Genomic DNA, 15,823 nt, shown 5'->3' on the forward strand with positions numbered 1-15,823 from the left:
AATACATTTTATATTTATACACTGGGGAAGTTTAGTACACAGAAGGAAGAGAATTCACAAACCGTGTTTTTATGTTTGGCTCTGTGATAATTATAACATGGCTCTGTATTTAATCTTATTCTACTTTTAAAAGGTAGTAAAAGGCCACAGCTCCCTAGAGTTGACCATCATGGAAGCAATTGGAAGAAGGTTCTAAAAAATTCTCCCCAGTATAATGACTAAATGCAGACATGGTTTTATGAAGGCATAACATTATTTATTATGGTTGTTTTAAACTCCCAGAGGTTTGATTTCTAAGGGAGAAAATATTCACTTTGGTGCGCAAGGCAGAACACGAACTGACTTCTGGAGAATAAGCCTCTTACCTCCTAAAATCCCCTAAAAGTCCTGCACCATCTGGCTAGCAGACAGCTCCCTCAGGAGACCATGCCTGTGACTGACCGTTCTGCTACCCCTGCTGATCAATCGACTTGAAACAGCTCTACCTTTCCTTTTTTCAGGGCAGTGTAGACATCTTTATATTGTTGGTATTTTTCCAGCTCTGCCTTCACCAGGACCTGACGAATATGCATCACCTCCTCCACAGTAAGAGCTAGGCATTCCACTGGGTAGCAGAATTCCTCCTGAAATTCAAAATTCCACATGAATAAGAAACTCCCACCCCCTTTTCCGGCTTTGCAAAATTTCCCACCAGATCAGACACCTGGTTAGTAGCTTCTGAGAAGAAAAGAGGTCCCAGTGAACACTGGAACAGAGCTGGCTTACTCTGGGTACCACATAATTTCTAATTATACCAAGATAACAGATGGCAGAAAACGTCTGGGGACCATGTGAAACACTATAGCTTACTGAAGTTTCAAAAAAAAAAAAAAAAAAAATGAAAGCCCCTCGCTATGTATCTATGCTGTGAAATCTTGAAAAAAAAATATTTGTTATTCTATAACTAAATGTATGTCAGTTATCTCGTATGATTATGCAAAGACGTTATTTAGTGTTGTGTTGATACTATATGCTAATAGATAAATAGCAAATAAAAAACATTGGCACTATTTTTAAAACTGGTTGGTGGTACCCAGAATAGCCAAGAGAAGGTGGTTAGTAATTTATACTGAGAAGCACAGTGGTAAGTTACATCAGCACACCTTGAAAAATCCTAATGGCGTGAGTGGAGCTGGAACATTGGTGCAGTTTACAGCCAAAAGGCAATCTCTACTGCTCCACAGTTCTCCAGATTTCTATGATGACTTTTAAACAACTACTGAATGCACAGTCAGCATTGGAAAGATGTGGGGGAAAATCAGAATAATTTCACAATAAATATTTATGTTGACGGTCTTATGTTAATAGTTTCCCCAAAAACAGCTGAGGAAGATGTTGATGTAACTGATCCCACTGAATAAAGAGCCTCACACCCATCTGCTCCCCATCCGGCCTGCTCTTGATTGGTGGATCCAATAGAAAGACAGAACAGTCTTGTGCATTCGCACCCTGCCAGGCCTCACAAGGGCCATTGTGATGTAGTGACACTGAAACTTAGTGTTCTCAGTACAAACACATTATAATTCACTCCCACACACACAATAGCACTGGTCACAGGCATTCTGGAATCAAACAAGCCAAGTGAGAAAGCACATGACCATGAATGCAGTTTAACATTCAGTTCTGTCTTTCAATCAGAGAAAAACAAAAACAAATCTAGGTTGCAAACTTGACAAACATTAGCATTTACTAAAAAAAAAAAAAAGTAGTTTGAAGAACTACGGATTCTTACTAACCGTCGATACCAAATCGTCTCTGTTCAAGCTAACTTAAGAAAGGCTAAATTTGCTTAATTGTGTTTTGGAAAAAATCCTGCAATTGAATTTTTAAGATGAAGAACTTTGAATCTGGAGGCTGGGAAGATAGATTGTTCAGAGATTATATCATTTACTCTAAATGTCTAAAATACTTTTTAAAAAATCACCATCACATAATTTTCTCTTTCAATGGGAAAAGCTTTCAAAGACAATAAGGTTAAGCATGTTCAATATCTACTCTGTTTTGCTCCACCCCGAGAAAAGCGTAGTGTCAAATGGGACAAGGCACTGACTCGGTGAAGGTTAGGACCTTAAGCTGCACTAGGTGAGTACTGTTGGCTGCGCACATCCGAATGACAGCTTTTCTGAGCTTTGAACGTACTTCATGGAACTTTTCCTATGGTAATTTTCATTCATCAGTTATATGTGTGACTGCAGTACATCTTCTGATAGCTAACTCTGTGACAAAACTGTTGACTTGGAACAAAATAATGTATAAGTCTAGCAAATAACTATATAATCTCTACTGAGATTTGTTGTTGTGCTCCCTAGAAAGATGGCAAATAGTGCCAATTTAATTAACTTTAAACTTGGATGCCTGGGCTGGTAAATATTTCTGGCAGACGGGATCCTTTTTCTCTGCAAGGGTTCACTAGCACATGCAATAAACCTGACAACCTGGACTGCTCTCTCCCTAGTCTTAAGTCACATAAGGGCTTAGTCGAGCATACCTTCATCCTACTGCTTTGAACCATATGCAAATCCAGTACTTCACAAGGAAATAATAAGAAATTGTGGATTTTATTTGTGTTTCTTTTCTTTTAAAAAATTTCAAGTAGATTAGCCTTTAGTAAGGTAATTTCCATCAGGACAAATGCTAATGTTTTAATTCTGGTGCTTTCCCAAGGACAACAAAACTTTAATGCAACATGAAAGAAAAAATAGAGTCACTAGAATACTTTTCACTTTTAAAAAATATTGGTTCAACATCCCCAAAGCCAAATTAAACCTTAACAGATCTTGCTGAGATACTAATGCTCCAAACATAAAGAGCACTTTCCCCACGGTGACAGTGGCTGGTCACTCCTACAGCAAGCACTAAGCTCATTTTCATGGTGGAACATGGACTATACGGACTAGATCAGCACCACTCTAATTCTCCAGTTTCTTTGTACTTCAAAATGACTCTCAAATTTAGGAAAGGGAAGCTGAATCTTAAAGTGTTTTAATAATGATTACAATATGTTATAGATGCAGATGTGCCTTTAGAATTTACTTTTACGTACATCACAAAGTTTTTGTTGAAGATTTGGGTTATTTTTACCATTCAAAACTGGTCAGAGCCCCACCAATGAGGCTCAGTTGTTGAGCATCGACCTTTGAAACAGGAGATCATGGTTCAGTTTCAGGTCAGGGGTACATGCCCGGGTTGCAGCCCCAACAGGTGGTGTGCAGGAAGCAGCCAATCAATGATTCTTTCTCATCATTGATGTTTCTCTCTCTCTCTCCCCCTCTCCCTTCCTCTCTGAAATCAATAAAAATATATTTAAAAACAAACAAAACAAAAAACGGGTCAGAGTTTGGCAGCACAGAAATTAGAGAGCAAAATGTGTAATCTGGTTACTGAGTCACAGAGAGAAATGGGAATAGTCATATTTTATATCATGTTATTATAAAAAACTTCATAAGTAGCAGATACTTAAAAATTGTCCAAAATAATATTTGAGTTTTTAAACTAAATAAAAATAGCAACTATTAAATTTACTTGTTCTTTCCTTTTTTCAAGTTTAACTTTAAAATGCTAAGTGAATTCTTTGCCTCAAGTAATATGTGAATTTAGTATACATATATGTGTGTTTGGGGAGGATGAATAATAAAAATAAAAATGTTGAAAGATCTTCAATAATAGCAGTAGGAGTGACAGAGTTAAAATTTCACTCCTGCACTTAACCATCTGCCCAAATGACAGATCTGAAAATAGGAAAAGGTCAGAGATTTATCTTATGTTTCATGACAAATAAACAGGGAAAGGGATTTGCTGTTTCTCATTCACATTCGCAGTTTCCTTTCTAAATCAAGGGTAATAAAGAATAACCAAGAAACCAGCTGCTGGCTCACTGGTTCAGTGAAGGCGTGTTTAGGAAATAAGGGACCCTGTGTAGGTGCAACAGCAAGGCTGCCACCAACACTGGTCAGCAGCAGGCATCACACTGGGTGGGGAAGCCTCACCAGGTCCCAGGCTTTTCATTTCACTGGGGTTTGGAAATGATTGTACTTTCTTTAAAAAATACACTCTATGAAAACCTCAAAAATAATAATAAAACACAAGATTACTTAAAATAGCTAAAATAACCAGAGCAATAAAAAGGAAACTTAAAGTTTCTCTTTACAGAGAAGGGGGCTATCATAAAACCCATATAACACCCTGACCATCACAACACAGCTGTGTGAACGGTGCTGGGGACGAGGAGAGTCTGAGGTCAGGGGAGACACATGCGATGGGGGCAGGGAGTGTGGGACACAGGCAGTGACAGGGCTCTGTGGGAGGCAGACTCTCCTCGGATGGCAGCGAGGCCCTGGGTGAAAGCACAGGCTCTCAGGGGGCTCCTGCCCCTGGAGACGGGGGCAGCATTCCTCCTGCTATAAAATTGGGTCACTCCAAGAGACAAACACTCACAGGTCCCTCGAATCTGATGCTGCATTTTGAGTTTGTTGTCCTTTCAAAGTTATTTTCCTCTCAACTGAGATCATGGTGTGATCTATGCATCCTACAAATGATTGGAATCAATGATCAGAAGCAAAGTGCCCATCTACGCTGTTAATTCTTGCAGAGTGCAGGAGTTCAGGTATTGCTGTCAGAGATAGAGCAAAATAATTCCCAGAACCAGCAGAAAGAGGCCAACCTTTGAGGATTTCCACCTGCTGGTAAGAGCTCTCTCACATAGATAATACATAGCCCCTGCTACCCCAAACATGGCTGCTTCAAAAGGATGAGAGCTGAGCAGAGAAGCTGTTTGTATGGTAGAAAAAAGTGGTCGGAAAGGCGTCCATGGCCATACACTGGTTATCCTAGGAACCTGAACAACAGATAAGGGGAAAAGAAAATGGCAGGGGGAAAAGAAAAGGAGAAAATAATGCTGAACGTGAATGACCTACAAATAGTGATTACAGAGCATGAAAGAAAAACAGAACAAAACAAAACCACCACAAAGGATGTTAATGGTAGATTCCATGCGTGTGTCCACACCAACATCTGCGCCCGCATGTATAAGTCGGCAATCAAATCATGAAGTCAATCCTAGAGAATCTCAAAGTTTATACAGCAAAGACCTGAACTTCAAATTTCCTAACAGGTTGTCTGGTGAACACTGAGTTTCCTAAACCAGGCTCGCTGGGATGCAGGACGGGGCAACTGCCGCTGTGCCAGCTGTGCCGGAGAGAGTGTGGAAGTGTTGCTCCCCTGGGGAAGGCTCTTAAGACAAGCAGCCTTTCGTTTAGATGGGCAATTGCCTTCAATCATTTGACCAATGATGGACAAAAAAATTACATTTTAAAACATCCTAAGGAAAGGGAGAGAGATACAATAAAAATAATAACAACAAAGACATTTCCGCCATTTTCAGTAAAGGGATTAGAAATACACAATGATTGTTTCTAAAATATAGCTAAGATTTTAAATGAGCATACTTTAAAAACAATACTTATCAAGCTAGAGGGTGCTACACACAGAAGTGCGATTTGATGGATTTCTTGAGATAAGCTACCAGCAAGAAAAGTCATTACTTGACCCGGATGTTATTTCGTCTCAGCTGGTGCGTAGAGGTCCTTAGAGGGAGTATAGTTCTGTGTGGAACCTGTGCACCCAATGCAATGCCTTTCACTGAGACCCTTAGTGATTGCAGACTGGTTTTACTTTGCTCTTTTCCCCACAGAAAAACCCAACTCACAGCCCAGCCAACCACACTCTGAGAGTTCCCCTTTGCCAGGAAGTATACTTCATGGGCTCTTGATGTGGACTGACAGTCTTTCTTGGCAAAGCTGTTATTACTACCTGAAACTCCTTCATAGTTGATCTGATGGTTGACTGATAATTTTAAAATTTAAGTCTAACTTCAACAATGATGTCATATGATATGATCACAAGGCAGGGACACACCTACATGATAAACTGGCTTCTAGGAAAAGCCATGTGAACAGAAGAATCGCCTAATTATCAGACTTGTAAAAAATAACCACTAAGGACTTCCCTCTTACATGTTTTTTAAGTTGTGACAGTAACTGTATATTTTGCTAAAGCAGTAACTTGTTCATATTAACGAAAGTCTTCAGATTTTAAAGTTTGAACCTGTCTAGTTAGAGTTCTGTTTTCCTGCTATATTTAATCAAATATCAGTGTTTTGGTGACTATTTAAGAGGAATTCTGTCAAGAATTGCCATAAAATCATTAATTCTTTAGTTGTATCGTTTGGGAGCAGAGATGACTGATCAAATTTCAACACTGTAAGCTCTGTTCAAACTTAGTATCTTCACAATAACCACACTCTATTCCTCTACTTGGAATGATACATCACAGCCTAAAAATATGAACTAAGCATATTCCAGTTTATTCATGAGTATCTGAAAAAAACGTTAGATGCTGGGTTGCCAGTGGAACTACTGACTGAAGCCTTGCATCTTGCCTGCACACATTTCTGAAGTTAAGTGGGACTACGAAAGAATCTCTGCAGACCTCCTTTGGCTGGTGATCTATTCTTCCTGGCAGGGCCTTGTGTCCCACGTCCCACTGTTCTGAGAAACGAGTGGCCCCTACATGAATCCAAGTCTCTGGAAAACAGCAAAAACTGTCAACCAGTCCAAACAGCAGCTTTGGCTCCAAAATATACTTGGAAACAGTGAATAATGGCTTTCAGTGAATCAAAATTTTCTCCTGGTACTTGTGCTTAATAAACTAGTCTACTGTAGCTAAACTTGGTTGTTTTCATTATTAGTTTTAACAATTTTTAAGTAGATTAATATCCTTTGAAAGGAAGAAAACATTTCTTTAACAATTCATACTTTCAACCACGGATGTCTTCTGGGGGGCAAAAAGGTACTTTAAATGAGCCAAGAATGGCCAGCTTTCATTTAGGTTGCTGTCAGGGTTGGTTTTCTTTAGGTATTAAAAACAAGTTATTTAAAGTTCATTCTAACCTTTGGAAGTTTTTTCTCCTAATCATCATCTCAAGAAAGCTAACGGTTCTAGGTCCCCTACCTGACCCTGAAGTTACTATGCAGTGTTTCCGTTACTTACAAGAGACCGGGAGCTCTGCTTGGACGGTGGCAGAAACTGTCTCACGTTGGTGGGCGTTTCCTTTTCAATGGAATGCCGTCTCTGGGGAGGCTGCCGTCTCTCTGGCTGGGGGGTTGATGATATGGGCAAGAATTTCGGAGGTGCTAGAGAAATGAATTAACTAAGTTAAAATGAATTTTCTTACTGTGAGGACTGTTATAGAAGAATCTTTGCAAGATAAACTTGCTACAGAAATTGCAAGGAAAAAGCAAAAAATATTCATTCAAATTCCTACCTAGAAACACAATATAAGTACAGTCTCAAATTTGTACATACAAATGCCCTCATGTTGTTTTCCACAGAATTTTGCAATTAAAGAGTTCAGTCATTATTCAACAAATCATGTAAAATACGCATTTTGTATATCTAAAAGTCTCCCAAATCAAACCAAAATTCTTTTAAAAATGTTTTTACTTTCCAATATTATTCTGTGTTAGTTTCAGATATACAGCATAGTGGTTAAACAATCATGCACTTTACAGAGTGACATTAACAAAGTTCTAGTCTTCCTTCCTCAGCATGCATAGCCACTCTCTAATTTTCCCTGATATGCAGCTGCTTTTGAATGTCCTAATGTATAATGTCTGGCTCTCAAAGGGGGAAAAAAACAAAAAAATGAAAGAAGGGGGGTGCCGGCCTTTAAAAGCTTTGGGAGTCCCTCGAGCTGGAGCAGAGGGTAGCTAGCAGAAATGCAACAATGGCTGCCCACCTCTGGAGTCAGAGGCAGCAACCAGGCCACAGCATTTGGTGACAGGGTCCTTTTGGTCCACCCTGGCTAACGCAAGCTTTGTGCAAGCTGCTCCAGAAGCAGCACACAATGGTCTGCCAGGGTCTGGGGGAAGAGGGTGAGTAGCTGGTTCTATGCTGATAGCTGACTAGAATTAACCACAATTTACTACCCAAGTCTTCCCCTGGAAGTTGCAAGCCTTCAACAGACTCGAGAGTTCTAAAACAGAGTAAAGTCTGCCAGAGCAACTGTTGTCTGGTGCTACCTACTCCCTCCATCTTCCCAGAATCTTCTTTCTTAATATAAAAATTTTAATCCTTTATAAAATCTTATAAATAAAAATGTAATAAAAGCATTTAGAAGTCACTTAACCTTCTATTCTAAAATTATAAATTGCTTTTACTATTTACACATGTCCTGTGGGTATGAATATATAAATATGGAACATGTGTATATGTGTGTGGAGGGTAATAACAAGTGTGATTATTGGACTTCTTGCGTAAATTCAGACAAGGAGGTAATTAATATAAAAAACACAGACAGACAACTGACTTATTTCCTACAACTGTTATCTGTAAACCCAAAGGTGACTGATCTAAGTTAAAAACCTGAATCCTGTTATTAGTTTAGCCTTACCTTAAATGTCACTCTAGGAATATACTGAATATTTTTGTTATTGACTAGTGAAGTTCCAGGCTTAGTTCTTTATACCCCAAATAATTACAAGGCACTTTGGGATCCCCTACTCGAGGACAAGTGTGTTTTTAAGGTGTCTGATGCTAGTTCTTTGTGCCACAAATACTTACTCTTCCTTGTGGACACAGCCTCCAGGAATGGATCTTCAAGGAAGGAGGGAGACACACTGCTGCTGCTGGCTGACTTGTGCAGAGTCTCTTCCTGGGAAAGGAAAGAACAGAGAAATAGTGAGATTCCCTAGACTAATTAATAACATTTTACTGTTAGTGCTCTCCTGCTAAGTAATAACATTTTTTTTTATAGAGAGAGAAAGAGAGAGAGAGAGAGAGAGAGAGAGAGAGAGAGAGAGAGAGATCAGTTTGTTGTTCCTCCTCAGTAATAACATTTTGCTATTAAATATTTATTTTAACACGAGACACCAAATTATATTGTAAAAAAAAAAAAACACCAAAGGAAGTAGAAGATGAACTAGACAGGATCTAAAATTAGATATTCTGGGTTTGTGTCCCAGCTTTGTCCCTTATTAGAGTGATGTGACATTTTGCAAGCTTCTTATCTTAATGTCATCATTTGTTTTTTTTTTAATAAATTTTTATTTTTCAATTACAGTTGACATACAATATCATATTAGATTCAGGTGTACAACACAGTAATTAGATTTATAACTTATGAAGTGATCACCCTGATAAATCTAGTACCCACCAGGCACTATACATAGTTATTACAATATTATTGACTATATTCCCTATACTGTACTTTACATCCCTGTGACTTTGTAACTATCAATTTGTATTTCTTAACCCCTTACTTTTTTCACCCAGCCCTCAACCTGCTTCTCACCTGGCAACCATTAAAATGTTCTCTGTAGCCCTACCAAGGTTTGGCTCAGTGGATAGAGCATCAGCCTGCAGACTGAAAGGTCCCAGGTTCGATTACGGTCAAGGGCATGTACCTTGGTTGCGGGCACATCCCCAGAAGGGGGTGTGCAGGAGGCAGCTGATCGATGTTTCTCTCTCATCGATGTTTCTAACTCTCTATCTCTCTCCCTTCCTCTCTGTAAAAAAAATCAATAAAATATATTAAAATAAAATAAAGTGTTCTCTGTATCTATGAGTTTGATTTTCTTTTAGTTTGGTCGTTTGTTTTTCTGAATCCACATATAAGTGAAATCACATGGCATTTGTCTTCCTCTGTCTGACTTATTTCCCTGAGCACAATACCTCTAGGTCCATCCACACTGTTGCAGATGGCAAGATTTCATTCTTTTGTGGGGCTGAGTCAGACTCCATTGTATATATGTACCACTTCTTTACCCATTCATCTACTGATGGATACTTAGCTTGCTTACATATCTTGGCTATTGTAAATAATGTGGCAATGAACATGTGGGTATATATGTCTTTTCATATTAGTGTTTTGGGTTTCTTCAGATAAATACCAAGAAGTGAAACTGCTAGGTCCCTCTTTGTCTCTTGTTATAGTCTTTGTTTTAAAGTTTATTTTGTCTGGTTATAAGTATTGCTACCCCAGGTTTTTTGTTTGTTTTTTTCCATTTTCATGAAATATCTTTTTCCATTCCTTTACTTTCAGTCTGTGTGTGTCATCTGAAGTGAATCTCTTGTACACAGCATATGTAAGGGGTGTGTTTTTTTTTTATCCATTCAGCCACCTTACACCTTTTGATTAAATGCTTTAATCCATTTATATCTAAAGTAATTGCTGACAGATATGTAGTAATTGTATTTGATTATTTATATTTTTCATTCCTCTTTTAACTCCTCATGCTCCCCTTTCCCCTCCTCCTCCAAGAAGTCCCTTTAACATTTCTGTAATACTGGTTTGGTGCTGATGAACTCCCTTAGCTTTTTCTTGTCTGGGAAAATCTTTATCTCTCTTTTAATTCTAAATGATAGCTTTGCTGGGTAGAGTAATCTTAGTTGTAAGTTCCTTCTTTGAATATTTCATGCCAATCCCTTCTGGCCTGCACATTTTCTGTTGACAAATTAGCTGCCAGTCTTAAGGGAGCCCCCTTGTAGGTAACATTGCTTTTCTCTTGCTGCTTTTAAGATCCTTGTCTTTAACCTTTGCCATTTTTTTAAAATTGATTTTTAGAGAGGGACAAAGGAAGAGAGAGAGAAATATCAATGGTAAGAGAGACACATTGAACAGCGCCATATGCGCACAAACTGGGGATCGAACTGGTAACCTAGGCATGTGCCCTGACCAGGAATTTAATCCATGACATTCCAGTGCATGGGATGATGCTCCAAGCACTGAGCTACACTGGCCAGGGCAACCTTTACCATTTTAATTATGATGTGCCTTGGGGTGAGCCCGTTTGGCTTCATCTTGCATGGGACTCTCTCTGCTTCCTGGACTTGTATATCTATTTCCTTTGATAGGTAGGGAAGTTTTCTGTTGTTATTTCTTTAAATAGGTTTTCAATTCCTTGATCTTTCTTTTCTACTTCTGGTACCCCTATGATACAAATGTTACTAAGTTCAACATTATTCTAGAGCAGCGGTTCTCAACCTGTGGGCCGCGACCCCTTTGGGGGTCGAACGACCCTTTCACAGGGGTCACCTAAGACCATCGGAAAACACATATATAATTACATATTGTTTTTGTGATTAATCACTATGCTTTAATTATGTTCAATTTGTAACAATGAAAATACATCCTGCATATCAGATATTTACATTACGATTCATAACAGTAGCAAAATTACAGTTATGAAGTAGCAACGAAAATAATTTTATGGTTGGGGGTCACCACAACATGAGGAACTAACTATATTAAAGGGTCACGGCATTCGGAAGGTTGAGAACCACTGTTCTAGAGGCCCTTTAAACTATCCTCATTTTTAAAAATTTCTTTTTTGCTGTTCTAATTGGGTGTTTTCTGCCACCTCACTTTCCAAATCACTGATTCGATCCTCTGCTTCATTTAATCTACCATTGATTCCCTCTAATATATTATTCTTCATTTGTTATTGTATTCTTCACTTCTGACTGATTCTTTTTTAAGTTTTCTATCTCCATTTTTTGGTTTCCTATCTCTTTGTTAAAATTCTCACTAAATTCATATACTCTTCCTCTAAGTTAATTGAACATCCTTAAAACCAATGTTTTGAATTCTGCATCTGACAGATTGCTTGTCTCCATTTTTTTGGTTCTTTTTCTGGAGTTTTGCTCTGTTCTTCATTTGGGACGTGTTTCTTTGTCTCCTCACTGTGACAGCCTCCCTGTGGTTGTTCTATGGATTGGGTAGAGCTGCAACATCTCCTGGTCTTGGTAGAGAGGCCTTATGTAGTAGGTGTTCTATGGGCCCAGTAGCACAGTCTCCCTCGTCACCTGAGCCGCGTCTCCAGCTGGGTCCCTCGTGTGGGGTGTATGTTCCCCTTTACTGTAGTTGAGTCTTGAGGCATGTCAATGGAAGGGATTGATCCTCAGGCTGATTGGTTGTGAGGACTGGCTATGACTGTAGTGAAGGAGCAGTTGTGCAAGGGCTGACCCTATGGAGCTAGAATTCACTTTAGTGGGGCCCTGATGCCGGCCGAATCTGCCATTTGGGTGTGTTGTTTGTTGAGGTGGTTGTGTGATGCTCTGGTTGTGGTCTGGAAGCTGACCACTGGGTGCAATGGTTCTGGGGCCTCTTGGGTGGTGGAGGCCAAAGTTAGCCACTGCCCGTGCCTTTCCTGGGGCCACATGGTATGAACTACAAAGTGATGTCCAGATGGATGCCACTTGTGCTGGGCTTGGAGGTACCGACACTCTAACTACTGAACTTACCAGCCAGGGCAGTTTAGTTGTAATTTTGATGTGGTCATGGGAGGAGGCAAGTACAGCACTTACCTACTCTACCCATCTTGAACAGAACTCTTAGTTTCATCATTTTTAGAAGAGGGTATATATATTGCCCTGGCCAATGCTGCTCAGTTGGTTGGGCACTGTCCTGTGCACCAAAAGGTGCTGGTTTGAATAAACATTTTTTGAATAAATGGATGAAAATAAACATTCCATGAAATGCCATGATTGTAGAAAGTGTCTACATTGTGCCAAATAAAATTTAAATTCCCATTACCAGTGAGAAAAGATCTTATTGGTTTATACTATACCAAAATGAAGTACAATACTTATTCATAAAAAATTTATTATCTACTCTATGATTGGGAATACACATTAACTATAAGGCAATTTATTTCCATAATATCTATTGTAAACTGATAAATATTTTTAAATATAGAAGAAAATCAGGTTAATATAGTAATCTATGATTATGTAAGACAAATAGTTAATGAAAATTCTCTTAGACCTACTTAGTTAAGGTGACTTTAAGAATTAGCCATTCACTAAAAATTGGCCTCACCTAAAACCTACTGCTGAGAGCATTAGTTTCAAACAAGTTACAATTCAAAGGATCTTATCGAAGAACAGAAGAAAACAAGACTGTGTAAACCACACGGTTCAAACAAAGAAGGTTGGGACAGTGACCTCCACGCTCTTGATACTTACCATGAAAAACAAATCAAGCCATGTAAACAAATCTTCAACCTCAGAGTCATACAAATCTCCAGAAAAGCTATCAAACAACTAGCATGACCTCCTTCTGCTTGTGGAAGGTCAAAAGGAAATAAAAGTCAAGAGTTTTTCTTAGGAAACGAAAAAAAAAAGTCATCACAGCACTTTCCAAATAATTATGAGGTGGGTGCTGCCCTGATTTAAACAGCAGAAATCAGCCCCCTGCCTCACATACTTCAGCCCACCTTCCCAAGAAACATTTTTAAAGCCTAATTTCACAGAACTCTGAGAGGTATGTCCACACCTTTCACCCTCCTCTTCTTTACGGATTTGAATTCTCCCACTATGAACAGCCAACCTGTCCTAGGGCAGGTGGGGTAAATACAAGCCAGTTTGTAGGAGACAGAAAAAAATGTGGGGATGCTGACCAAAACATATTTCTAGAAATAGTTTGAGAAACAGTTCAAAGCAAAAATGTAGCATAGTTACAATAGTTTTGTTATTTATAATTCCCAAATAAGGGACTGGTTAAATAAAATATGGTAAACTATTATGAAGGAATACCACACAGATATTAGGCATCATGTTGGAAAAGGTTCTTTAATGAGATGGGGAAATGCTCATGATATATTTATTTTTTTAATAAAAACCACGGGTTAGTTCTACTTCTGGCAAAATGACAGGTTAGATAACCTATTTCTAAGGTCGAAAGTGGTTTCTGGGGCCAAGTTTAACAAATGGCCAAGTTTAATAACTAGGGAACTTTCAAAAGCTTGCAGTTAATGCTTATTATTTATTATTTAACTATTATTATTTAAATGTACAAAGCTGCCAGATAAGTCTTAAGAGATCTCACTCATATGTGGAATCTAATGAACAAAATAAACTGATGAACCAAATAGATCCAGAGACATAGAAGCATGGAACAGACTGTCGAATCTCAGAGAAAAAGGCGAGGGATCTGTGTTTTCTAAACGTTAAAGTTTGAACATATTTAGATATTTTTAAATTATATTTAGAAGTTTTAAAATTCTATATTCAGAAGAAAGGAACATAATAAGTATGTTCATTTAGTACACTTTTGACTAGTCTATCTTTAGTACTTAAAAACATCAATTTTAATTTGAAGAGGAAGGGAAAAAAATGCTTAGTTCCAGGCCAGTTCTAAGAAAAATGCTTAGTTCTAAGAACATTCACTTGTTCCATGAGTCTGAGATTTCCACTACCACTGACTAAGAAACTACGGCTCATCCAGGCTTAACTCAGCAGCCAGCAACAAAGGTCTGAGTTAGCTAAAACCCCGCTCTAACACATCTCTTTTCAGCTTCTTTCTTTCTAATTTTTATTGTTAAAAGTATTACCTATGTCCCCCTTCACTCCCCCCACTCCCTCCAGTCCACTCCTGCCCCCCACCCCAGGCCCTCATCACCCCACTGTCTGTGTCCATGGGTTATGCCTATATGCATAAAATCAGCACCTTATTTCTTGCTTCATATTTGAACTGATGATGAGTAGATGCTCAAAAATGGCCTCCCTCTGATGAAAAGAATTGTATCTAGCAAATCATCTCAAGATTTGGATTTGGGACGCTAGCAGATCTTCAAAAAAAAGACAACCGAGAAGATTGTAGAGGCTGCCCATTTATCTTATGATGGCCAGGTACACAGTCTTGCCTCAAGAGATGAGTGGAGGAGGAAAAGAAAAGTTGTTAAAAATGGTTCAGTAGGTGAAGGAGGAGCACCCCTTGTCCTTCAGACCAGTGCTGTCCCACAGAGCTCCGCTGAGGGTGGCACTGTGGTCTGTGCCATCCAGTATGGCCACCACCAGCCACATGTGGCCACTGAGCACTTAAGAACTGGAACTGGAGAGTTTTAAATTTACTTAATTTTAATACATTTTAAATTTCAACAGTCACAGCGATTAGTGGTTACTATAGTGAACAGTACAGAGCTAGACAGTCTTTTAATTTCAACTGCTGTTCTCACAGGTTAGTATGAATTTATCTCAATATGCGAGTGTCTACTGGGTGTTAAGAACTGAGGATATAAAGTGAATTCAGCACAGTCCCTCTTCTGAGGGAGCTTGCCCTCTGGTGGGAGAGAGAAATACATGGGTTATGATACTATAGTGTTAAGTCGCCTAACGTAACAGAGAGAAGGGAAGATTATTATTGGAACCACAGAGAAGGGGGGCCTAATCGGTTAGGGGTGTCAGGGAAAAGAGAAGGCAAGGTACGTGCTGACAGTAAAAGGATAAACAGGAGTTAGGAATGAGGGTAGACTGCAGACACACTAAGCACAGAGCGGAGGAAGGAGGGAATGTGCAGGGAAGAACAAATGGCTGAGTGTGGCTGAAGTGTAGACTGAGGCAGGGAGTGGTGGCACAGGCATCAGATCACCAGGGTTATTTGGGGACATGAACTTAATCCTGTAAGTGGTGAGGAGCCTTCAAAAGGTGTCAAGCAGGAGGGATGTCAGATGGAATTGGGAAGGCTAGGAAGGAGGAAGGTAAGAGGGGCCTGAAGAGAGAGAGACAGCATTTGTGACAGTGTGCACTGAGGTCAGGCAGCAGTAAGGATAGTTCTTTATTATTCTTAATGTTTGAAAAACATTTAGTAACAAAACTGTTATTATTGGTATCTTCTGGGTTAGGGGTGGAGACTGATGAGAGGGGAATTAAAGAATAATGCCTTAAATTCTACCCTGGATGAATGTGGAGAGGGTGGAGCCAGCAACCACATTAGCAAACAGAAGAT

At 39.1% G+C, this 15,823-nt stretch overlaps 1 protein-coding gene across 5 annotated transcripts in view; it reads right to left on the bottom strand.

Annotated features, from left to right (window-relative positions):
- SPIRE1 (spire-type actin nucleation factor 1) overlaps positions 1 to 15,823 on the bottom strand; it is a 146,699-nt gene that overhangs the window by 11,884 nt on the left and 118,992 nt on the right. For 2 of the 5 annotated variants that reach the window (XM_014540273.1, XM_014540277.1), the window contains 4 exons: positions 8,659 to 8,749; positions 7,087 to 7,229; positions 4,700 to 4,873; positions 486 to 623 (listed from right to left, as the gene is read on the bottom strand). In XM_014540273.1, the coding sequence (XP_014395759.1) occupies positions 486 to 623; positions 4,700 to 4,873; positions 7,087 to 7,229; positions 8,659 to 8,749 (546 nt within the window). Of the gene's footprint in view, positions 1 to 485; positions 624 to 3,422; positions 4,434 to 4,699; positions 4,874 to 7,086; positions 7,230 to 8,658; positions 8,750 to 15,823 lie in introns of those variants that run through there. The other 3 variants (XM_014540276.1, XM_014540274.1, XM_014540275.1) reach the window with 3 other exon arrangements.

Source organism: Myotis brandtii, unplaced genomic scaffold, assembly GCF_000412655.1.
Source record: "Myotis brandtii unplaced genomic scaffold, ASM41265v1 scaffold240, whole genome shotgun sequence".
Lineage (NCBI taxonomy): Eukaryota > Metazoa > Chordata > Mammalia > Chiroptera > Vespertilionidae > Myotis > Myotis brandtii.